We start from the raw sequence: 26,609 nt of genomic DNA on the forward strand, positions 1-26,609 counted from the left end.
TTTGTCTTTATATACTCAGCTACTATACAATGAATGGGATTTATAAGGCTCTTAATAAATATTTGTTGATTGATTCAGACCTCTGCCTGAGGCAAAGTGGCTACAGGAGAATGTCTTCAAATCCTGACTTCAATACTTATTAATAATTATTTTCTTAACCTCTCAGAGCCTCAGTTTCTCCTTATGTCAAAATGATGTAGTAATAAAGGACTGACAATCACTCATGCTAATATTCCCTGCTTTTGAGGCTGTTATAACAAAAGCACTTCATATGTCTGTAAATATGGGAAATATCTTGATACTTATAATTTTATCTGATGGGCCCCAAGTCATTGGCTCTGATCACAATTAGACATAATGATTTTCCTCAAGGTCCTTCCAACTCTAGAAAGCCAGCTTTCTTCATGCAGGGGAGGGGGAGGGAGATTTGAAGCACATTTGGGGACTAAGGAGGAAGATCCATCAGCTCTATCTCTACCTTGCAGAAATGCAAGTTCACTTTCTACCGTTGTGCTGTGTTCTTGAATTGGAAGCTCCGCCACACTCTATTCTGTACACTGGCCTGGGAAAAAGGACTCACTGCCCGCCATTTTCTCTGGTCCTCTCTGGTAAGTGGGTCAAGGCTAAGGTAGGAAGGAGGGAAAAAATATTTTGTTAATGATTTAGTTTCTATTTGGTGTTGGCTAAAGAGAAGTTAATCAGTGAAAAATATTTGTTATATAATAGACAAAATCCCCAGGACCAGATGATTTACATGTGAATTCTACCAGACATTTAAAGAACAACTAACTCCAATGCTATATAAACTATTTGAAAAAATAGGAATTGAAGGAGACCTACCAAATCCCTTTTATGACACAGACATGGTACTGATACCTAAACCAGGTAGATTGAAAACAGAGAAAGAAAACTATAAACCAATCTAATTAATGAATATTGATGCTAAAATCTTAAATAAGATATTAGCAAAAAGACTTCAGAAAATCATCCCCAGGATAATACACTATGATCAAGTAGGATTTATACCAGGAATACAGGGCTGCATCTCAATAGATGCAGAAAAAGCATTTGATAAAATCCAACATCCATTCCTACTAAAAACGCTTGAGAGTATAGGAATAAATGGACTATTCCTTAAAATAATAACGAGCATATATTTAAAACCATCAGTAAGCATCATATGTAAAGGCGATAAACTGGAACCTTTCCCTGTAAGATCAGGAGTGAAACAAAGTTGCCCACTATCGCCATTACTGTTCAATATAGTACTAGAAATGCTAGCCTCGGCAATAAGAGCCGAGAAAGAGATTCAAGGAATTAGAGTAGGAAATGAGGAAATCAAACTATCACTCTTTGGAGATGACATGATGGTATACTTAGAGAACCCCAAAGACTCTGCTAAAAAGCTATTAGAAATAATTCAGAACTTTAGCAAAGTTGCAGGATACAAAATAAATCCACATAAATCTTCAGCATTTTTATACATTACCAACACAATCCAAGAGCAAGAGATACAAAGAGAAATCCCATTCAAAATAACTGTCAATAGTATAAAATATTTGGGAATCCATCTACCAAAGGAAAGTCAGGAATTATATGAGCAAAATTATGAAACACTTGCCACAAAAAATAAAGTCAGATTTAAATAATTGGAAAGACATTCAGTGCTCTTGGACAGGCCGAGCGAATATAATTAAAATTACAATACTCCCTAAAATAATCTATTTATTTAGTGCTATACCAATCAGACTCCCAAGAAACTATATAAACTATAAAAAATGACAGAATTCATATGGAATGACAAAAGGTCGAGAATTTCAAGGGAAGTAATGAAAAAAAAAATTAAATGAAGGTGGTCTAGCTGTACCTGATCTAGAACTATATTATAAAGCAACAGTCACCAAAACCATTTGGTATTGGTTAAGAAATAATAGACAAAATCACATACAATATCATGTTTGATAAACCCAAACTACTGGGGCAAGTGCTCTATATCGGACAAAAAACATCAGGAAAAATTGGAAAGCAATCTGATAGTAATTAGATTTAAATTTTTAAAATTATTACTCATTTTATTTATTTGCACACATATACATGTTACTATGTTTATATATGTATACATATTACTTATTATATATATACAGATAAATATATAATAGATGGATAAATCCAAATGTATACATAAGAAAAATAAAAAATCAGATAATAAACTAAGTAGAGAAGCAAGAAAGGAAATATTTAATACAAGCTTGGGGAAAAGAAGAGCACATAGCCAAGCAAGAGAAGGAGAAGATCATAGGAAATAAAACAGATCATTTTGATCAACCAAAACTAAAAATAATTGCACAAAGTTAATATAGTTAAAATTAGAAGGCAAGCAATTTACTAAGGTGGGGTGAGGGAATCTTTGAAGCACATTTCTCAAATAAAAGTCCAACATCCAAGATACATAAAGAACTGACTCAATTATATAAGAACAAGAAACATTGCCTGATAGGTAGATACAGACAAAGGAAACAAAACATGTAGTCCTCTAAAGAAAAAGTCCAAGCTGTTAACATATAAAAATATTCATGTTAATGTAAAAATGCCACTAATAACAAAAAGTAATTTAAAATAACTGAAGTAGCACCTCAGTTTGGCTAATATGACAGGAAAAAAAAAGACCATTTTTGGAGAGGCACAAAGATATATTTTTGGTGAAGCTGTGAAATTGGTCTGTTTCTTCTGGAAAGCAATTTAGAACTATATTCAAAAAGTCACTAAACATTCCTTTTTACCCAGTAATTCCACTACTACACATATATCCCAAATGAGGCCAAAGTAAGAGGGAAAAAAAGAAACCCACATGTACAAAAATATTTATAATAGATTTTTTTTGTGGTAGCCCATAACTAGAATACAAAAGATGTTCCCATCAATTGAGGAATAACTGAACAAATTATGGAATATGAATGGAATGAAATATTATTGCACCATAAGAAATGACAAAAGAGAGAGTTTCTAAACCTGGGAAGACTTTTATAAACTGATAAAAAGTGAAATGAGCAAAATCTAGAGAACAATTTAAAAATAACATTGGAAAAAAAAAAAAACAAAGTAATAACCAATCACAATTCCCCCAGGAGTCAATTGGGTCACTGGATAGAGAGTTGGGCCTGAAGTCAAGAAGACTCATCTTCCTGAGTTCATATCAAGCTTCAGACACTTACTTTTAACTATGTGACCTGAGCAAGTCACTTAACCCTGTTTGCCTCAGTTTCCTCATTTGCAAAATGAATTGGAGAAGGAAATGGCAAATCAATCTGATGTCTCTTCCAAGAAAACTCCAAATGGGGTCACAAAGAGGCAGACACAACTAAACTAAACACCAAAAATCACAACTCCAGATGACCAATGTTAAAATATGGCTCTTTACTTACAAACAGGAGGTACAGAAGGAGACATTGATTTTGGGATTTAGCCAAAGTGGGGATTTGTTTTTGATTCTGCATTTATGATACTGGGATTTGTTTTTCTTCCTTTCACTTCAATGATAATAGAGTTCCCTTCAGTTTGGGGAGGTTGAAGAAAAGGGAGTTAATGATAAAATTAACAAAATGAATAAAATTAGAAAAATATTTTAAAAGATCATTGACGAAGAGAACAGAAGGAAGGTCAGTAGGAAACAGACAAGCAGGACAGTTTTGAAAACAAAATTCAACCTACTGAATTTGTTTGGAGAATAAAGCTATGGAGAATAAATTCATGATAGAGATTCACAGCAGTGCATGTGTTCCTCTTTTTGGGTTCTACTAGAAATATTTATCTTATTTGATATTTATAAAGCTCCAAATTTAAAAATAATTTTTTTTCAATCATGTCTGACTCTCTACAACTCTTTTTGAAGTTTTCTTGGCAAATATACTGGAATAGTTTGCCATTTTCTTTTCCAGCTCATATTACAGATAAGGAAACTGACTTAAATTGAGTTGCCCGGGGTCATATAGCCAAGTGTCTAAAATTGGATTTGAATTCAGGAAGATGAGTTTTCTTAATTCCAGACTGAGCATTCTATCCACTATACCACCTCCATTGTACAAAAAATAAAATAACAAATAAGTAAATGATATCGTTTGTCCAATAGGAAAAATAACTGACCTCTTTCCCTTAAGAGAACTATAAATACATTTATTACTTAAGCACTGAACATAGTCATTCAAAGATTTTCTAGAGAGATATAAAGTTTATAAAATAATGAGAGCAACATCAGTAATAATAAAAGAATTCATATTTTCATGGTACTCTAAGACTGGCAAAGTTCCTTCCTCATACTAATCTTGTGAATTAATTTTAATTAGGCACCATCCCTAGTTTTGAGGAACTTATTATCTAACAGAAGACTGTGACACCAATACAAGTAGCCATAATACAAATTATTAAATGGTAATAGTCAAGGGAGAGAAGAGGAATAAACAAAGTATTATGTGAGGTTTGAAGGGAAAGATTATTATGACAAAAAGGCTTCCCGGAGAAACAGTAATATTTCAGATAAACTTTAGCTCCAACTGATAAGATGTCAATATATGAAAAGGGAGAAAGAAGTCATTCTAGACACAGATACCAGGGTAAACAAAGGCAAAGGTGAAGTGTTAAGGCAATGATATAGGACAGGAGAATTGGAATAGATCAGTTTGCCTAGAGCAATAGAGTTTTTCAGAACTCCCTGGAAGGGAGAGAGGATAATAGGAAATAAGGCAGAAAATGTAGGACGATCACAGGTTACAAAGGGCTTTAAATGTCAAGTAAAAGGATTTGAATGTCATGTAAGCAGTGATTAGGAGCCTTCTATTTGAACAAAGGAGGCACATGATCAAGTCTATGAAGAAAGGAAGAGCTTTCTATGTTGCAACATTGTAGAAATCCCATTCTTTCAGCAGAGATTTATTGTCAAACTTTGGACACATTTCTGGGGGAAACACAAAGGCAAGCATCTCTGCTCTCACAACCTAGCAAGAGACTTCAGGCAAGGAGACAAACAAGACAAAGAGAAATAGGAAAGAATAATAAAATAGGCAAAAGATGCTAGGGAGAAGGCAAAAACCTGGAGGAAGAAGAGAGAAGGTAGCTATCCATAAAAAGAAAATTTTTGACCTGAAGATCTAGGAAGGCTTTTGAAGCAGGCCACTCTAGAATGGAAAGAATATCAACAGGTAGAGAGATATGTGGGTACCAGAATAAGTAATAGAGAGAAGATAGGAAATATGAAACAGATAAATTTAACAGTTCAGCTTGGTCAGAGTGTACAATATATAGAGGAGAATAATAAGAATATTGGGTAGGAGAAAGAACACTATATAGTAGGAATTCAGGAGTTCTGGATTTGATTCCTATCTTGTCACTAACTTTCACTAACTCTGAATAAGAGTCCCTGGATCTCAATTTTTCCATTAAACAAATTTTACTAATGTTAAACAGAATGATTTATATCCCATTTTTAGTTCACCTCCATTCCTCAAGAGTTATCTTAGTAAAACTAATGATATAACAACATCATTTGAAAGTGCATATAACATTCCATAGCTATAGCATCCCCTTCTTAATATTTTTATTAACAAATCTATTTTCTCTTCCTCTTACCCCTACTTCATTGTGGGGAGGAAAGCAAAAACAAATTTCTGGTAACAAGTATGCAGAGTTAATCAAAATAAATTCTCTCATTGGCTATATGCAAATATGTTTGTATATGTCACATATATACATATGCACTGTCATATATATGTAAGATGTTTGTGTTTGTGTATGTGTGTATGTATATGTGTATTGTGTGTATGTATATTTGTATATATATGTTTATATTATATATCTAAATTTATCTAGTAATATTCATTTATATGTATGTTATATGTGTGTATATACTTGTATGTGTGCATATATCTAAATTTATTTAGTTATATATTTATATGTGTGTGTACATATTATATACATATATGTATACATATTATATATGTATATGTGTGTATATAATTCTGTACCCTAAATCTTTTAGCTACTCTCTTTTCCCAATAGAGAATAGTATATTTCATCAGCAGTCTTTGAAATCATGGTGATTGTATTGATCATAGTTATTATAATTTTTAATTTTATGTTTGTTGTCTATATTGTTTTCCTCATTCTGCTTATTTTATTCTCCATTAGTTTATAAAAAATCTTTAACATTGTTCATTTTTATAATATTAACACTACAACAAATTATTCTTCCAGTTCTGCTTTCTTCAGTCTACATCATTTTATTTGTCTTTTCATATCTCTTTGAAATCTTCTATTTCATCTTCATTTCATATGCTCTCAACATATTTTATGTTCTAAGATCCTTTCCAATTGGTAATAGATTATAATTCTCTGACTCTACACCTAGGTCCCTATTAATGCAAATAATGAATTCCCTGAAATGGGTAGCTCTATTTGATTTTGCATTATCTGAAGTTATATAAAATATAGTCATTTGTCCAATCTATCCAAAATATGCAATAAGAATTTTAACATTGCCACCACTGGGGGGCATTTGCACCAATAGCAGTGTAGCTGTATTATTAAGTGGAAAAGATAGACTGAGACCAAAACAATAGAATAAATGGCTTCTCAAGTTCCTTCCACCACTTATTATTTTCTGTCCTAAGGTCCCTTCCTGCTCTGTCATTTAATATTATATTATCTAATATACCGAACTGAAGTCTAGACTATTTCAAATAGGAATGGCCACTAAACCATACATATCCCTGCCTATATAATAACTTTAACATGTTAACATTATCTGTGTTTTATTTTACTTATTTTGTTTAATATTTCCTAATGATATTTTAATCTTATTCAGCCACACTTGAGAATACTGTGACCACAATGGGGCTGCACATTTGACACCTCTGATATAGGATTCTATGATTTTTATTAAGTAGAAAAGGCAAACTGGGACTAGATCACAGAAATAAAGACTATTGATTTGATTTAATTCAACAAAAGCTACTTGCTAAGCCCCAATACATCACTCTATTTTATAAGAGGTTATTTCCAAGATGACATAGTTTAGTACTGTTTCAGTTTAGGAACCAAAATAGTGAATAAGCAATGGAAAGTATATGATGGGGCAACTAAGTGGCACAGTGGATAAGAGCACCAGCCAGTCTTGAAGTCAGGAATACATGAGAAGTCAGGAGGACCTGAGTTCAAATTTGATCTCAGCCACTTCCTGGCTATGTGACCCTAGGTAAGAGAGAAAGAAAGAAAAAGGGGGAAAAAAAGAAAGTGTATGACTAGGATTTAGAAACCTGAGTTCAAATTCTGTCAATGCCAATCATTGGCTATATGACCTTGTGGAACCCCCTTCCCTTCTCCTAATCTTAATCCTATCCTGTTAATTGTGGGGAAGGGAGGGTAGAGGGATGATCCCCTGGAAGCTCCCTTCCAGCTCTGACAGTCTCTGAGTCTGCAAATCTACCACCTTCTTTATTTACCCAGTCTGTCTTTCACACCCACACCTGCATTATCAACATCTTTTTAAAAAAATAGTAAGTTGTAGAGCAAATGTTTCCATGTTCTCAATTCACACCCACATTCCCTCTCAAAATTTTCCACTCAAAAGAAGCATCAATTCAAGTTTTTTTCCCCTGAACCAATTTAACATGAAGGTGATTCAGGATATACTGAATCCTTGTTTTTCTAAGAGTTTCTAATTGCAAACAAGAAGGTTTCCCATCACTCAATGGTAACAGTGAACTTTGCCAAAGCTTCAATGTTTTGGAGACTTGCACAAGTACATTAGAAAACTCATATTAAAGGCTCCAGCCATCAAGTCTCCAACTCAGTTCACTTGAATAGATCAAATCCTTAGATTAGCAAGTGAACTTGGAGCAGTAGAGGAAACCAAAGTTAAAAGTACCAGTTCTACTATTAGTTTAGCTGGTTGGTCTTAGTTGAATAAGTTATATCCTCTGCCAGTCAGTTTTATCATCTGTAAATCACACACACACACACACACACACACACACACACACACACACACACATACACACTCCCAGCCTTTTGACAGTCTGGTGAAGTCTACGGACTGTTTCTTGGAATAATGATTTTAAATGAATAAAATTAAATACATAGGGTTACAAAAAACAATTTTTCAAAATACATTTATCATAATATTTTTCCAAAAAAAAAGTTCATAGCCCCTCTCTTGAAAATCTCTAGATTAGGATATTCTCTGAGGGTATGAGTCTCATTAATAAGAAGGAGCTGGTTTTTCCAGAGTGGGAACCTTAGGAAGAAGTAACTACTCTATAGGAAGAGGAGCAACCAGGTGGCAAAGTAATAGAACACTGGACCACTGGACCTGCAATCAGGAAAATCTGAGGTTGAATCAAGTCTCAAGAACTAGTCATGTAACCCTGGGCAAATCACTTAACTACTTTCTGCTTCAGTTTCCTCATCTGTAAACTATGGATAATAGTAGCACATATCTTCTCCTAGAGTGGTTTTGAAAATCAAATGAGACAATATTTGTAAAGTGTTTTGCAAACCTTAAAGTACTACATAAATATATGAATGCCAGTCATCATTATCATCATCATTCTAGATTTTGTGGTAGAAAAAGTCTGACATGCACTTTAGATTTTGGGAAAGCAGATTTAAAAGGGAAAACAAATTTCAGGAAAAGGATGAATAGAATTCTATAAACTAAGATTGACAAAGGATGCCAGCTCAGGAGGGATGGAAGATGCTCAAGAATAAAATGCTAAAGAAACAAAGAGAAACCATTTCAATGAAAAGGCAAAAACAGAAGCTAAAAAATTGATATGAACATACAATAAACTCAATAACCAACTTAAATTTTGTAAAGGTAGGTATGGACAAAGGAAGCAAGGGCAGGCAACAAAATAATGCTAAGAGCATGACATAATTCTGTGAGAATAATGATAGGAATGCTAAATTTCATTTTGACTGGAGGATGGCGAAGAAAGCTAAGGAAAATGAAAGGGGAAGAAGGAATATGCTCACTCCTCAAGATGAATAGCACAATAATAACACAACAGAGAAAAAACAGAGGTGCTCAATTTTTTTTCTTACTTCCATTTCCTCAGAAAACTTTGGCATTGAAAGTGAACTAAAAATGGCTAATGGAGAGTTTCAACAAAGATAAGTGAAGAGATAGCAAAAGAACATTCAGATGTCCTTAACAAATTCAACTCACCTGAATGAGAAAAACCACATTCTTGAATTTTAAAAGAATCGGAAAATGGGATTGCTGAGCCAACCTTGGTGATACCTAAAAGATTCTAAAGAATGGGAAAGGTACCATGAACTCAGAGAGGGGCAAATGTTTCCATTTTTAAGTGATAAGAGGTGAAAAGGAATAGAATCAGCAAATTTTCAGCTAATGTGTTTGGCATAAATTGCTGGGGAAATTGTAGAATTTAAATTCTAGAAATTAGAGAGACATTTAGTTTACATCTAGAAAAGAAAACCATCATTATGAAAAGCATAAAATGACTTTATTAAAAAGAGGTCCTGCCAGCCCAACTAGATCAAACAGATCAAAACCAAATCAAACATCTTTCAACTACATAAAATTAAAAAGCTTTTGTACAAATAAAATTAATGAAGGCAGTGTTAAAAGAGAAATGGCAGAGTAGGAAAAATATATATTATCAAATATCAGTAACAAGAGTCCATGTATCCATGATACAGGGACTTCATTCAAATATAGAAATACCAAGAGAAGTTATTCTTTAGCAGATAAGTGGTGAAAGGATAGAAAGTTTTCAAACAAGAATTGGAAATTTGAAATGGCCTTTTGAAAATATACTCCATATCAATCATAGTAAAATAAATGCAAATTTTAAAAACACTTCATACCCTGAAAATTCACACACACACATATACATTATTGAACAATCAATGAACTTGATAGAGTTGTCATTTTGGAATTATGCAAAACAAGTTACTAAATTGTCAATTGGAGGAAAAAATAAAGTAGGTAGAACTACTTGGACATAAAAATAAATATGAAATAAAATCGAAGGAAGGAAGGAAGATAAAGACAGAAACAAAGACCCAATACTTACCAATATATTTCTGGCAACACTGATCACAGTAGAAAAGAGCTCAAAGAAAAGTTGGATTCCATCAACTGGGGAATGACTTCAGAAACTATGATGCATGACTATGTACTGCTTAAGTTTTAGGCTTGCTTTTCCAATTTATACTCAGACTAGAAGCTTGAGTACCAGAACACAAGCTTAACTCACGCAACAGGGTTCTAATGGTAACCCTGAGGAAAAAAGGATGATTTTTCTAAGACTATTGCTCATGAATTCCCACCTACTTTGTTGTTCCCCCAATATTGATCATCAATATCTTATCGGTATTTAACCAATGAACATCAATCAGATTTTATAAAGGAATATTTACTGAGAAGAGTAGCAAATACTGAAGCACAGTATTTCACACAAGAAACATATATTCATCTATCTCCACAGCCCTGCAGAGATTGAGTCAGATCTCAAAATGGTTGCTATGAAATATTCCCTGTTAACCAAGTTCATTTGTAGTCATAGTGTAGATAATGGACAAGTCACTTCCTTGATTTCATGACACAGCATCTTAGCTACCAGATCAACTCACTACTGAGCTGGCACAAGGAATCCACTCCTCAGGGTGAGATACTACCTATTGCAAGTGGCAGGTCCTTCTACTATCTTCAATTATTAGGCCTCTGATGGCAATTGGGGAAGAGATCATATGCAATTCAGTCAATTAAAAGGCTTTTTCATGATTATACACTAAACCAACAGGAACAGAATACAAATGCATACTATGAAATAGGAAGCAAGGAAGCAAGGGGTCCTTCAAGAAGTAGGCTTATCTAGCCTCCAATTGAACATAAGGCAGGCTTTAGCACCAACCTTCACTGGTCCATCTTCCCACTAAAAAATATAATAGATATTATTGTGCATTAAGAAATGACAAAATATCAAGAATTTAGAGAAATCTAGTAGGAATATGTATATACATTGGCATAGAGTGATTGAGGACATAACCAAAGAAATAAAATAAGCAAAATAGCAACATAAATTAAAAGACTACTAGTAGTTTGAGTAACTGAAAAATCAAGGAAGGATCCAGAGAATTGATAATGTCATATTATCTATTCTCTGGATCTTTCAGTGATTTTATGGCAGAAAAATGGGAACTATCAGGGCAGAATGTTGAATTCATTGTCATTTGCTATTTCTATATTAAGAGTTTGTTGGTGGAAAATAATGCCAGAAACTCGACATAGACTTACATCTCATACCCCATACCAAAATAAGGTCGAAATGAACACATGGAGTGGGCATAAAGAATGATACCATAAACTAATTAAGAATTCCTAATTTCTCTTTGGAGAAGGGAGAAATTTAGACTAAAGAAGAACTAGAGAACATTGTGAAAGGTAAAATGGACAACTGTGATTACATTAAACTAAAAAATTTTTGCACAAACAAAATCAACAGAAACAAAATTAAAAGGGCAGTACAAAACTGATAAAAAAATCTTCATATTCAGTATTTCTGATAAAGATCTCATTTCTAAAATATATCAAGAACTGTGTCAAATTTATAAGAATACAACTTATTCCCCAATCAATAAATGGTCAAAGGATATGAACAAACAAATTTCAGATGATGAAATTAAAGCCATCTATAATCATATGAAAAAAATGCTCTAAATCACCATTGATTAGAGAAATGCAAATTAAAACAACTCTTGAGATACCACCTCACACCTCTCAAATTGGCTGACAGGAAAAGATAATAATAAATGTTGGAGAGGATGTAAGAAAACTGAGACACTAATGCATTTTTGGTGAAATTGTGAAGTGATCCAACCATTTGAGAGAGAAATCTGGAACTATATTTCTAAATGGCTATAAAACTGTGTATAGACTTTGACCCAGCAGTATCATAACTGGGTCTGTACCCCAAGAAAATCATAAAGGAGAGAAAAGGACCCATATGTGCAAAAATGTTTGTAGCAGCTCTTTTTGTGGTAGCAAAGAATTGGAAAATGAGTAGATGCCCATCATTTGGGGAATGGCTGAATAAGTTGTGGTATATGAAGATAATGGAATATTATTATTCTATTAAAAAAAAGATGAACAAGTTGATTTTAGAAAGACTTGGAAAGATGTATATGAACTAATGCTGAGAGAAATAAGCAGAACCAGAAATAATAGCAAGTGTGTGCAATGATCATTTATGAAAGATTTGGTGGTTCTCAGTGATTCAGTGATTCAAAGCAATTCCAATAGACTTTGGACAGAAAATGCCATCTTCATCCAGAAAAAGAATTAAAAAGATTGAATGTAAATCAACACATGCTATTTTCACTTCTTTTTTCTGTTTTTTTTTCTACCTTTCCCATCTCTCCCAAAATGATTCACAAAGCAATGTGTGCTAAAATAAATAAATAAAAGAGTTTGTTGGAGGGGGAGGGGGGATATTGATTGAAGCAAAGATTCAATGGAGAGTAGAGGGGTTAAGGAGGGAGGTCTTTTTCCAGAGATAACTGATGTAAAAAGACATCAAAAAAGCATTTTTAATGAAAAAAGAGATGTTTTAGTGGACAGCAAATTTGGAGTGAACCAGGGATGTGCTATAACAAGAAAGTAATGTGAACTTGAGCTAGGATTGAGAGACATGGCTTCTAGAGACAAGGATGTCACCTTCCCTCTGACCTTTGCCCTTCAGAAATCATGATTTCAGTTCTATGTAGCACATTTTAGGAAAGAAAATGATCAATTGGGGAGCACCGCCGAAAAGGCGGCAACCAGAATGGTAAATGACCTTGGGCCAAAACTATAAGGGAGAAGAATTGGGAATGAGCATTTATTAATCATCATCTGTGTACCAGGAACTATGCTATATATATATATATATTAGGAAAAAATTAGTAACAAGAAGAACCCATCCAAAAGTAAACTAGGCTTCCTCAGAAAGCAAATTATTCCCTTTCAAGCAAGAGGCTGGAGGAACACATGCAAGGTATATTATAATGGGAATTCTTTATCAAGTAGGGATTAAACTAGATAAAGTCCTTTCCAGCTCTACAATTTTATGAATCTCTGGACTGTGGTGATCATATACATGTATATATTTAAATTTCATATATTTAGATATCTTTATGTATGTATATATATGTATGTGTATATGTACACATCTCTGTGTGAATACATACATACTACATACATATATATTTATATTTGCTAATTGTGTCACCTTAGACCTATCACTCAGTCACTTGATCTCTCTCAATTTCCAAGGTTCTCTTTACTGAGCCTTCAGCTTCTTGAGAAGGAGTATCCTGAGATATGTTTAACAACCAGCTCTCCAGGAAAAAAAAAAGTATAGATATGCTTTAAATTTAATCTACATTAACATTTTCTCCCACCATTTTTAAAAGTCTAGACAATCAACAAAACAATAAATCAAGCCCTCATTTGTAGCTGATTTCCAAAGTATAGTCACATTGAAAATTTAATAATCAATTCTTAGGAGTCTTCACAAGTTGGCTCCATCATAAACCAAGTTGTAATTCTACCATTCAATGCTTTATATGCAAGAGTTCTGTTTTCTTCTAGCTCTTACTGGGCTCATTCTATATTCTAAGATTATATGTTCAACTTTCACAATCTTCTTGCCCTTGAGACCTTGATTATTCAGTTTGTTCTTTCACTATTTGTGGTCTTTTTTTAAATCAGTGTTAAAAATATGTTGCTGTGTTCATTCTATGTATCTTTATTGAGCTATAAATAAAATTAGTGAAAAGAAGGCAGAATTATTGAGTGGGTGGGGGAGAGTCTCAGCCCCTGTTGTCTGAGAATCCCAAATTTCAAGGGATGATCCCTGACCCTTTTTACCTTGTATTACAGTATTCTAAGTCCCTTGAGGGCAAGCCAAAGAGCTTCTAGTACAAGATTGAGACTGCACTAGCTGCTCAGTAAATGTCTGATGTCTGGTGTCTATGGTTAAGACAGTGGAAAGCAGTAAAGAATTTCAGAAGACATAGGTGTGAGTTGCACTTCTGATACTATTTATATGATGACCATGAACATCCATTTTACCTCACTTAATTCTCAGTTTAAACATCCATAAAATGAAGTTAATAAGACTTTGTACTATCTATTTCAGAGGAAATGTGAGCTATTATTATGAATGCACATTATTAATAAATGACTGAGAAAATGTGCATAATACACCTGGGGTGGCTAGGTGACAGGCTAAGGGCTCAGGGTCCAAGATCATAGTTAATCCTCCTTCTCCCTGAAAAGGGACTCAAAGAGCAAAGAGAACACAGTGTTCCTGGGGCTTAAGATCTATAACCCTTGGGGAAAGGGCAGTCAAATCTATAAAATGAAACCCCTCCCCAATATCTTCTCTCTTGACAGATGGAGAATAGCGAAGGAGAATTTCCAGTGCACCTCTCACAGGCTCTCAAATATCTCCATAGTCCCCATCGAAACCTCAAACTTTCAGCGGCCTTGTTTATAGGTAAGGAAGAAGAAACTAGAATATGCTGAGCCTTCTCTCCTTCCATTTTTGTTTTCTATCCTGTTTTTCTTTTCTCTCTCTCTCTCTCTCTCTCTCTCTCTCTCTCTCTCTCTCTCTCTCTCTCTCTCTCTCTCTCTCTTTCTCCCCACCTTCCCCCTTCCTTCCCTCCCTCTCTCCTTTTCTAGTCTCCCTTTCAGTTTTCCTCCTCTTATACTTATCTCTCTTCTGCTTTCTTCCTTTCTTACTCCTTCTCTTTTTCCTTTTTCTCTTCTTCTTTCCTCAACTTTCTCTTGTCCTTTTTGCATTTTTCCTCTCTTCCTTTCTATTCTTTTGCTTTTCTTTTCTCCAATCTTCCTCTGTCTCATTTCTCTCTTCCTTTCTTCTCTTCTCTTCTTTTTTGTGTCTCTGTCCTCTCTTCTCTGTTCTTTTCTTGTCCTTTCCTTTATTCCTCTATTCCCATTCCCTCGTACTTTCTTGCAGCATACCACCAGCTTTGGGCTGTAGATGAAAAAAATTTTTCTCTGAAACCTCAGTCACCAATCAAGCACCTCATCACCCAAGTGCCTATACTGCCAACCATGACCAAACTCCCATTCTAGATCCTGCCACAGCCCTCTCCTCTCACCTCCCCACCACAGCCACTTATATCCTGATTTCACCCTTACCCAGAGAAGAGAAGAAGAGAAATTGCTAAAGTCCCAAAGATGGGCCATGACTATTGTTCTCACCCATTATCACCAGCTCCTGCCTGGGAAATGAGTACTCAATGAACCCTTTGTTTTTCCATTCAGGTTATACCATCTGTTATTATCCTGATGCTATCTTCCAGAAATCGAGTGAAGTTGACTTGACCTTGTTCTATTCCAGTAAGGCCCAGATTGGGATCAGCCCCTTCCTTTCTTAACTGCCAACTCAATCACCATTCCATTCCATCTTCCTCTCCCTGCTTCTCTCCTTCTAGCAGGTGGGCTTTCCCTGGCCCTAGGGGTCTAAAATTGTGGAACATAGAATGTCAGAGCTGAAAGGACCTCAGTGGTCACCTAGTCCAGCCTCCCTCATTTTACAGAGAAGGAAACTGAGACCCAGAAAAGGAACCCGGGCCAGCATTAGACTCCTGATCCACACTGGCTCTCAAATTTCACTTCATCACAAATTCAGTTTTCAGGAGACGACCTTAGCAATAAAGAACAAAAAGCTGTACAAAATCTAAGATTGATTGGAGGAAGTTGATAAAGATGCTAGGCAGGACCAAAAGAAACTAGCTCTAAGAAAAAAGTTCATACAAAGCCTCTCAAGGCCATTCATGGAGACCCTTTTCTCCTCCCTACCATTTTCTTCTTGCTTTCCTACTAGGGCCTTAACCAAAAGTAGAGATGAAAAATACCTCAGAACTTAGAAAGCTAAAACATAAAATGTTTGAGTCAGCAGGGATCTTAGAACATAGAACATTAGAGATAGAAAAAAACTTAGAAAGTTAGAACACAGAATATTTGAGTTGGAAGGGACTGTAGAACATGGGATATTATGACATGGAACACTAGAGATGGACGAAGTCTTAAAACTTAGAATGTCAGAACATAGAAAAGTTCTGGGAATCAGAAAGGCCTGAATTTCATAACTGGCTTTGCCACCCGTAAACTGTGCAACATCGGATGAGGCACCTTGTCCCTCTTGAAGTCCTCACTTGTCTATTTATACAGATTATAATTCCTGCTTTTGCTGTTTCACAAAGGTCAGTGTTCTGGTAAAGTACTAGAAGTGGACTGGCTTTAAAAGGTATAAAGGAACTAAGCCTGAATTCTAGGCTTAACTGGCACTAAATCTCTCCAGATGACTTTGGGAAAATATGGTTGTCCTCTCTACACCTTAAATTCTTTCTCTGTAAAGTGATAAAGTTGAGCTAGATGACTACTACTTCATTCTGTGTTCTAGAATTGCTTCTAATTCTAACATTCTATGTTCTTACAGTCTTAAGTTACGGTCTCTTCCATCTCTAGTGTTCTATATTCTAATGTTCCTACCAGCTCAAACATTCTCTGCTCTAGCTTTCTAAGTTCTAAGGTCACTTCCATCTCTAATATCCTATGTTCTATAGACCCTGCCAGTTCGAACATTCTGTATTCTAACTTTCTAAGTTTCCTTCTATCTCTAGGGTTCTTTGTTCTAAGATCCCTGCTGACTCAAACATTTTATGTTCTAGTTTTCTAAATTCTAAAGTATCTTTTATCTCTGCTTTTCTATGTTGTGGTATTTAAGTTCTAAGACTTCTTCCATATCTAGTGTTCTACAGTCTCTACCAGCTCAAACATTCTATGTTCTAACTTTCTAAGTTTTCTTTTATCTCTAGTGGTCTATGTTCTAAGGTCCCTGTTGACTCAAACATTTTATGTTTTAGTTTTCTAAATTCTAAAGTAGTCTCCTCTCTACTTTTCTATATTCTGACATTCTAAGTTCTAAGATTTCTTCTATCTCTAGTATTCTACATTCTAAAGTTCCTGCTGTCTTGAACATTCTATGTTCTAACTTTTTAAGTTTTAAGTTCTCTTCTACCTCTAATGTTCTGTGTTCTAACATCCTATGTTCTAAGGTTCCCAGGAGCTCAAATATTATATCTTCTAACATTCTATGTTTTAAGGTCCCTTCCAGTTTTTACTCTTCTTAATTTGGAGTTAAGACACCTAGGATCAAATCTTGGCCTAACACCTGTTCAGCTGTGGGTGGTCTAGTCATTTTACTTCCACAAGTCTGTTTTCTCATCCATTAAACTGATGTAATTATACACTGACTACCTCAAAGATATGGTTGTGAAGGCAGTACTTTATAAACCTTTTAAAGTTCCATAATATGTAAAATTCAATTCAATTTCACAAATATTTGCTAAGCATGTCCAGTGTGCCTGATCTGTAAAATGAGAAAAGTAACGTTTGTACTGACTAACCCCTTATCTTGTAAGAAAAATGCTGTTTAAATAAGGTCCTAAAGCTCTCTAGTCATGTGAATTATATCAATGACTTCTTCCAGACCTAACATTATGTGATGGAATTAAGGCCTTACATAATTATTAAAGTATGACTATTTTTTTTCCTCTCCCTCCTACCCTTTGACCCTGTTTCAGTCTACCAATGGCCTGAGAAAGAGCCTCCTCGCTTCCTAAAATGGGTAGGGAGGAAGGTATATATATATGGGTTGGATTTGGTAGAGGGAGGGAAGGGGATAGGGGTTCTTTCTCTTTCTTTAAATGCTAACTGCATCCCATCACCACCCTTTGCCCCAGGAAGCAATAGACCCAAGACCCAGGATCATGGGAATGGCTTGGGTGGTTCCTGGGTAGAGGCAAAGGCAGGGAAACTCACTGACCTTTCCTCTCTTTAAGCTTTGGAAGAACTTAAGCAAGATCCTGAGCAGACCTTCAGGGACTTCGCCACAAGGCATTCCACCTTCCTTGAGGGTGCATCCAAACAGATGCTCTAACCTCATTTCTATCCCACATCACCACCTCCTTTCCTCCCTGTCTGATGTCTCCATTCCTTCTGGGCACCTTCCTTATTCCCAAATTGTTTTTTGTTTAATTGCTCTGCTTTTTTTGATTTAAAAGAAAAAAAAACTAGGTTCAAAGGAGCCTCTGACCTCTTGCTTGTCCCCCATTCTATACTTATTCCCTTCCCAATACTGTTTTCCCTCCTAAGAAGAACATGGTGTGGATATCCTGCTGAACTAAGTAAGCAAGGTGTTCAGGAGAACAAACCAGACCAAGATGGCTCAGCTCTGCTTTGCTTTCTCTTCATGAACAGGAACACATTCTGAAATGCTATGGGGCTATGAATGACCATGCTTAATAAGCTAAACTGAGCTGTGGAGATGTCCATTCATGAAGTCTTTCTGGTCACTTTGTGGTTCTCCTACAAATTAGAGTCCAGGACCCCTTTCTAGGTAATTATTTAGGAAGGATGCCTCCCTCCAAACTCTTGGCTCGACTGCTTCACAGCAAAGACATGGGTTTCTTTGGGCTGGAATCCCCCACTGTATCCTCTTACCCTCAATGGGCATGAATTTAGCTTTGAGCTGGTGAGCTGGCTTCTCTCATCCTCCCCTTTCCTTACTAGCCTCTCCCAACCAAAAACTTAAAGCTTAATTGCTCAATAAACATTTATTAAGCACCTATTCTGGATGAAGTCCCAGACCCTGACCCCTAGGAGTTTTTACATTCTATTAGAGAGGACATATCACATGTGAAATTACAAATAAAAATAATTGGAATGATCAGTAAAGGTTTCATGGAGGGAGTGGCACAGAAGCTGAGCCTTTAAAGAAGCTAAGATTTTCAAGACAATAGTCTACAAACTTTTTGTTACTGTGCATCCCTGTTGTTGCAACATATTATAGTGCACGTACTCCCCCGCATATGTGTATGTTCATATAAATTATATGCATGTTCATGGTTTATTTTAATATTTGATTTTAATTATTGTAATATCTGAAAAAGATATTTCACAAAGATATTTAAATCCAAATGGATAAAAATGCGTGGTTGGCTTCACTTACTAAATCATGATATTCATTTTTAAAATCTTATTTCTTCAGTTGCACAAAAGATTGCTGTTGAAATTTGGCCAGCAAATTTGCATGTTCTCTGATGTCAATCAATTATTTGTGCAAACTAATCAGAAAGTGTTATATTTTTATATTTTCAACAAATTGGTTCAAACTCACTGGAAATTTTCATTAAGAAGAAAAACAGACTAAAAAATTCCATTTCCAAGTTTTTTAAGTGTACAGATAGACTTCATAGGTAATACACATTATTTAGGGCAACAAAATCACAAAGCAATAGAAATATTTCTAAACATCCATTTTCAAAATGAGCTTTCCTTTAGCATGGGCTTCTTTCAAAAAGTAGTTGCTTTTTTATTCATTGTTAAAATATCACATTTGTCTGATATACAAAGATACATAGAGAACTCTCACACAAAGATATAAGACCAAAAGCCAGTCTTCAATGAATAAGTGACCAAAGGATATGAACCAATAATTCTCTAAAGAATTGTGAACTATTAATCATTTGTAAAATTGCTCCAAATTGTTCAAAATAGGAGAAAGCAAAAAAACTCTTTGAGATTTCACTTCACACCCATCAAAATGACAAATATGAAGGTAGTCAGTGTTGGGAGTTATGGAAGGACAGGTACAGTAAGTAGAAGAACCATGAACTGATCCAACCTTGTTAAAAGAAATTGGGAATTATGATAAAAACAATTACTAAAGTGTTCATATCCTTTGATCCAGAGACCATACAGTTAGTTATATATGTCTCAAAGAGGTCAAAAATAGAAAGGTTTAATATTCACCAAAATATTCATGACAGCACTTTTTGCACAGGAAAGAATTGGAGGGGGGAAGAGAGAGGAGATAATCATCATTTGAGGAATGACTAAATAGATGTTGTATGATGGACTATTATTATACCAGTGAAAGATCACAGGGAGATATTGGAAGGTTTATAAAAACTAAGACAATGTGAAATTAGCAGAACCAGAAAATAGAATGAGTATAATGATGTAAATGGATAGAATAACAAAACTGAAACTGAATATGGTGTGATTTTAATGAATTTTGGCCTCAAATAAAATAAAAATGTACCTTCATTCTTTGCAGAGAAGTATGACTATGAATATCAAGCACTATATTGTCAGACTTTATTGATGAATTGATTGATTTTGTTGTACTATCTTCTCTTCTATATCCTTTGTTATAGAGGATAGTTCTTTGGGTAGAGGGAAGATATTGCAATGTATTAGGAAATGAAAGTGATATAAAAACTTTTTTTTTAATTTAATATAACTCGACCATGAAGGGATTGTTTGAGAATGCTTTTTGGGGAAAAAAATCTATTAAATACTATGTTCCTGATAGACATTTATCATCATAAAAAAAAAGATTAACAAATTTGGTACATTTTTCTTTTTGGAAAAAATGGCATTAAATTCAATAACTCTTTTAAGTATTTTTCCAGGAAATAAAGACAGCCAGTGAACTTTGCGGCAATAATATTAGCATTCATAACGGAGGTAGGGAAAGTGTTTTGGAAGGGTTTTTTTTCCCCTTTGTTTTGGAAGCATCTGCCAAATACTTCATCGTGGCACATTTTTCCAGGATTTGGTTCTAGAAATCTACAAATGGTTTTGCAAAACTTATATACATATATATATATATATATATATATATATATATATATATATATATATATATCTTAACTCTTCCTTTGGCTTATTTCATGAGTCTAGAGATTTGGCTAATTTTGAAGAAGAATAAAATCAAGCACATGAAGTTTGTGAAACAAATACCAAAACTGATCTGTGATTCCAACAATTGATCCAACGATCAATCAAGAAGGACTAAGTACCTACTGTCTTTCAGAGAAGAAACTACAACTTTGGCAATTGATTGCAAATGTGGGTGAAAATTTGGCACTGAAGATGACATCAAAATTTCAGATATGGATAACTAAAAGGATAGTGTAACCTTGTTAAAAATAGGAGTTTGGGTGATGGATGAATTTGATAGGAAAGATAATTGAGAATTTTCAATGCAGACTATGCTTGATCAATCTTGTGATTCATCTCACCATGAAAAAGAGGACTCATTAAGGGGTACCTGGTACAGCCACAAAATGATGGAAATGGAAAGTGGGTAAGTAAGGGCAAGAAAAGATTTTTGCCAGTTCTATATGTGTAGCTGCAGAGGGTAACCTGGATTGTGGATAGGTTAAAACAGTTTAGCATAGAGGCAGCTAGGTAGTATAATGAATAGAATATCAGCCCTGGAATCAAGAGGACCAGAGTTCAAATGTGACCTTAGACATTTGACACTTACTAGCTAACCCCAGTTCCTGGGGGGGGGGGGAATACAATAATAGCTTAATATAAAAAGAGAAGTTGGAAACTTGCACAGCAGTGGGAAAAGACAAACTAGAGGAGGGTTTGGGAAATAATAGGTGAAAGGGGTGATCATGTTGTATTGGAGACAAGACAATTATCATGGAGAAGGGAGGATATGATCCACATTCCCAATTACAAGTGCTTGGTCTCAATTTACCAGGTTATCTCATAGACCTGTGAAGATGCATGATTCCTGATCTGGGGACTACTAAGAGATTAAGTTGAGGAAGAACTGAATTTCAGAAATGTGGCAATGGTCAATGTGGGGATAGCCCAGGTGAACTTAAAGAGAAAAGAGATGGAATGACAAGTTTCAGGACCAGCTACTAGACCAACTTAGCGAGAAGACTTGAATACATGAGAACAATGGGAATTAAGTGCAGAAATGAAGGTGGTAATTAAGGTTATGGGTAATATTAAATGCCAGGTTGAGGAATTTGTCTTTTTCTAAGAAGCAAAAGGAAGCCACTAGAGAGGTTTTATCAGGAACTTCTCATGGTCAGACATGTGCTTTAGAAAGATTATTTTAACAAGCATGTAGAAGACAGATGGGAAAAGTGAGAACAGAAGCAATGACACTAGTTAGGAGACTAAAGATGGAACTCAACTAGAATAGAGTCATTATGAATGGAGAGAAGTTAGATTTCAAGAGTATTGTGATGTTAAAATTGACAAGACTTAGCAACTTGGGCCATGAGAGGAAGAGAATATTCAAAAATGACTCCAAGGTTATTAACCTGAATGACAAGAAGGATTGGAGTGTCCTTGACAGAAATGAGTAAATTTTTTAAAATTGCAGATTTAAGTGAAGAAAATACTATATTGTTTATATGTTGAGTTTAAAATGACAATGGGACACCCAAATGAAGATATCTAATGGACAAATGGCAGTGAAGGATTTCTTGTTGTTTGTCCTTCATTCTCAAAAAGGACCAATGACATCAGGAGGATGATGTCTTGACTTAAATTGGATTTCAGTGAAACAAAGCTGTACAAAGTCATCAGCCCCTCTCCTCCAGAGTTATTGGAGTTCAATGACAAGACATAAGTCAATATGACTGGCAATGGTCCAGAATGCAATGGGAGACTTTTTAAGCTAATATTTTTCTCAGCTCTCCATTTGTCTGAGGCAATGTCCATTCAGTGATTAAAAGCTAGGTAAGGATTGAGACAAAAGATGGCCTAGTTTATCTCAGTGAAGGACTAGACTACAAGAGAGTAAAACTAGATAAACTAAATTACTAACCAACAAGCATCTAGGAAGTATCTGATGTGCCAAACACTCTGCTAGTACTCAAGATATATAAACAAAAATTAAACAATCCTTACTTTCAAAGTGTTTACATCCTTTGGGGATAGAAGAAGATAGCAATTTACTTATCCAAATAGAAACTGGAGCCCAGAGGAGTTGAAATAACCAAGAGAGGCTATAAGGCAATGAGAGTCAAAGCCTTGAGGAATAGCAACGCTTAAATAAGTAGGAGATAATTAACAATCCACCGAAGGAGACTAAAAAAAGAGAAATGAGACATGTAAAAGAGCATCAGATAAGCCAAGAAAGGAGATATAAAAAGAACATGTGATCAGCATCAAAAATTTCAGAGACAGTCAAGGAATAAGAAGACTGAGAAGAAGCTATCAAAAGGAGCAGCTAAGATGGCAGTGGTAAGGTTAGAGGGAGAATTTTCAGTCTAGTACTGGGGTCAGAAGTCAATACAAAGGTTTGACAAGTGAACATAAGCTGAGAAAGAAGGATGAGCAATTTTTTTTCTAAAATTTTGTGAAAAGGAAATAAGATGTGTTAATAACTTGAAGGCATATCATGGGCAAGTGAAAGGATTTGTTTTTAGGGAGAGCAGGAATTGAAGGAGACTTGATTTTATTTGTAGGCAAAAAAAGCAGGGGATATCAGCATAGAAGAGATGTGGATTGAAGGAGCAAATGATGTAGGAGGCAAATTCCCAGTGCTGATCAGAAATGTGTTACTGAAATACTGACAGAATAAGAATGAGGAGAGAGGGAACCAGATAATGTCTGTAGTCCTTTCTGACAACTTGTGGTGTAAGATCCCTTTTAGCTTTACCACTCTATGTTCTAATCTCTCTTCCAGCCCTAAGACTTTGTATTCTATATTTTAAGGTTCTTCCATATTGTATTCCATGTTGTATGAATATATTCTATGTTCTAATATTACTCTCAAGCTATGACAAAGGGGAAAAAACTCACAGAACAAGATAGGATACAAAAAGTACCAAATGTGTGACTCAAATAATAAATACTATGAGTTTCTGAGGAGAATAAGATCATTTCTGGTGGAGAATACATGTAGGAACCAAATGTAAAATTAAAACAAAGGTGAGGGGCAGGGATCTGGGGAAGTTGTCTGAAGAGACTTATATGGATTGAAGGAACCAACTTGGATTTTTTTAAAAGCTATATAGTGAATACAGAAGCAAGGGCAGATAATTCAACAACACAAAAGAAATAAAAGGCTTGACAAGGTACTATCAAAAAGAATCAGAAAAAGTCAAGACAGACCAGGAGAGCTAAGGATGACAAAAATTAGCATTTAAAAAGGTGAAGAGAAGGATCAGAGAAGGAATACGAATGATACTTGGGATAAGATAACTAGCCAGAGAAAAGGTGTAGGGAATATTCAGTTGTTTTGTCCCAAGAAAAATGATTTTTGCATCAATAGATGGTATAAGGAAGGCATCTTGACCTAATAATTTCCTGAGATAGAGGAATGTAAAGGAGCCCATCATATGGATGAAGTGTTCCTGGAGCTCATTATCCCTCTCTTCATGGAAGTTTTTCAAGTGGCAAAATAGCTGCCCCATCTCGTATGCTCACTCTTGTGGTTCTTTATTAGATTTTAGCAGGAGTATCTTATTCTTTCTCTCTGTGTCTATGTCTCTGTCTGTCTGTCTGACCCTCTCTTTCTCCTTTCATCCCTCCCTCACTTTTTTTCTCTCTGACTATCTCTGGCAAATTATAACATCATCCTCCAGACTTTGCCTCCAATAGTTCTAGAATGGCTCAGAGCCCCCAGCCTAATTCAGCTTGTCAAGATGGCTCTTTCCAGATGAAGGATTCCATTATCCCCTCCTCTTATCCCTTATATTTATATTTGTAAGTCTTAAAGAACAATACACAGATTAGACATTTTACTAACAGGGTATTTTTAATCATAGGTTAAGAGCTTAATGACAAGATAGTCAAGATAACTGCTGATGGCCCAGGATGCAAAGGGTGACCTTGCTTTTCTAAAGTTAAGATCTTTCCTAGGTCTCAGTTTGTCTGAAGTAACGCCATTCAATGACCACAGGCTGGGTAAGAATTGAGACAAAAATTATTAAATACCCATGAAGACATTTAGCTTCTTTCTGAAAGAGAGGGAAGATTAAGGAATGGCTGTCCATGTCTCATCCCATCAACCTCAATTAATAGTGCAGATTTCACCTAGAATATAATTTGCTCTTTGGATCATTTTTACCTCTCAACCCCCACCACAGCTTCTCCAGAACTCATGATAGCTACTCATATTGTCTAGAGACTCATCATTGGCTCTCTATACCTCCATACTGAAAACTCCTCCTGTGATGGCTTTCTCCCTCCCATTTGCCTGGCTCCAGGCATAAACAAATCCTTTTACTAATGGTGGAGAGAAGTTTGAACTGGACTCACGAGTCTGGGTTCTGTCCATCTTTCATGTCATGTCCATTCTCTTAATTATCCCTTTTTCAGATGTAGTCAAGTTGGAACTACATTTGGACTGGAAAGAACAAAGCAAAAGGATAGAATGCTAAAAGAGACTTGCAATAAACAACTTGGTTTAGTGGCTTAGACTTGGAGTCAGGAAGAACTGGCTTCAGTTCCTTTCTCAAATACTTAACCAGTTGTGTGACCCTTCACAATTCCCTTAACTTATTGGTCCCATCTGTGAAATGAGAGGGCTGGATTCAAGAATGTCTTAGATCCTTTCCAGCTCTAAAAATCATTTTATAAGCTGGAATCCAAAACAAGAGAATATCTAATTTCTCTTAATGAATTAATTCACCCCTAGCCCAGAACAATGTATGGAAATTCTGAACCACTACCAGTGTTAATGTGAAAAATTATGATACCTGATTCAGGACTTCTTTTTAGGAGATAGAAGACTTGACAAACTACAGGCCAGTGAACTTGATTTCAACTCTTGGTGAAATTCTAGAAAATAATTTAATAATTAGTGATCCTATAGAAAAGGAGACAGTTTTGTTGGATCTAAGCGAGCTAAAGTAGATGTAATGAGTCAAAATTGCCAACAAGGAAATTTAGGTTTGATATCAGGAGAAAAGACCCATCAGTGAAATGGACAGCCAAAAGAAGCAGGGGGTTGTCTCTCAAGCAAAAGCTAGATGACTATCTAATTGGGTTGACTGTAAATATGCTTTTTTCCCCTGGTATTTGTTGAATTACAAAACCATTGAGGTTGCTGCTTTCAAATTTGAAATTCTATGATGCTGGTTAGGAAGAGTTTCCCTGAAGAAAGAGTACATTATTTGAATGCAGATACTGATGGATTAGGCTCTATGCCCTAAAATGGGCAGAAATGAGCAGGGAACACTTTCTTTCCTCCATACCAGAGAGGATATCATGAGAAACATCTTGAAATGAGCTTGGCCTGAATGAGTGTTAGAAAAGCCAGCACAAAGTAGAAAATTGGAGATATATGTTGCAAAGGAAACCTGAAGCCACAAAATATCTTAATATTTCCTTTGCTCCCTTCCCTGTTCTCCAAATTATCCCCTACAGATAAGGTCTGAGATTCTGCAAATATATGATTTCATGCAGATGGGATTTAGAAAGAAAGGAATCTCAGAACTGGAAAGGACCTCAAAGTTCTCTAACCCAGACTCTCTCACTCCATTATAGTCTCCCATCAGTCTCTGCTTAAATCCCTTAACAAATTATTTGCTATCTGTCAAGGAAACCTACTACATTATGGGATAGTTTTAGGGTAATTCTTCCTGGCTCTTTCTGGTGCACCTCATGCCAGAGGAAGAGAATGGAAGAAGCCTGCTGGAAGATGACATGATTTATCTCATTGGCTATTGCTAGGAGACCCCTTCAG

The 26,609-nt window shown here is 35.3% G+C and overlaps 1 protein-coding gene across 1 annotated transcript in view; it reads left to right on the plus strand.

Annotated features, from left to right (window-relative positions):
* The window catches only part of LOC141540482 (maestro heat-like repeat family member 5), a 141,571-nt gene extending 123,398 nt beyond the window's left edge, over positions 1-18,173 (plus strand). The window contains exons 27-30 of the mRNA XM_074264601.1: positions 486-608; positions 14,456-14,558; positions 15,350-15,424; positions 17,932-18,173. Coding sequence (XP_074120702.1) covers positions 486-608; positions 14,456-14,558; positions 15,350-15,424; positions 17,932-18,029 — 399 coding nt within the window. The 3' untranslated portion in view covers positions 18,030-18,173. The remainder of the gene's footprint in view (positions 1-485; positions 609-14,455; positions 14,559-15,349; positions 15,425-17,931) is intronic.
* The last annotated feature ends 8,436 nt before the right edge of the window (positions 18,174-26,609 follow it).

Source organism: Sminthopsis crassicaudata, chromosome 1, assembly GCF_048593235.1.
Source record: "Sminthopsis crassicaudata isolate SCR6 chromosome 1, ASM4859323v1, whole genome shotgun sequence".
NCBI lineage: Eukaryota > Metazoa > Chordata > Mammalia > Dasyuromorphia > Dasyuridae > Sminthopsis > Sminthopsis crassicaudata.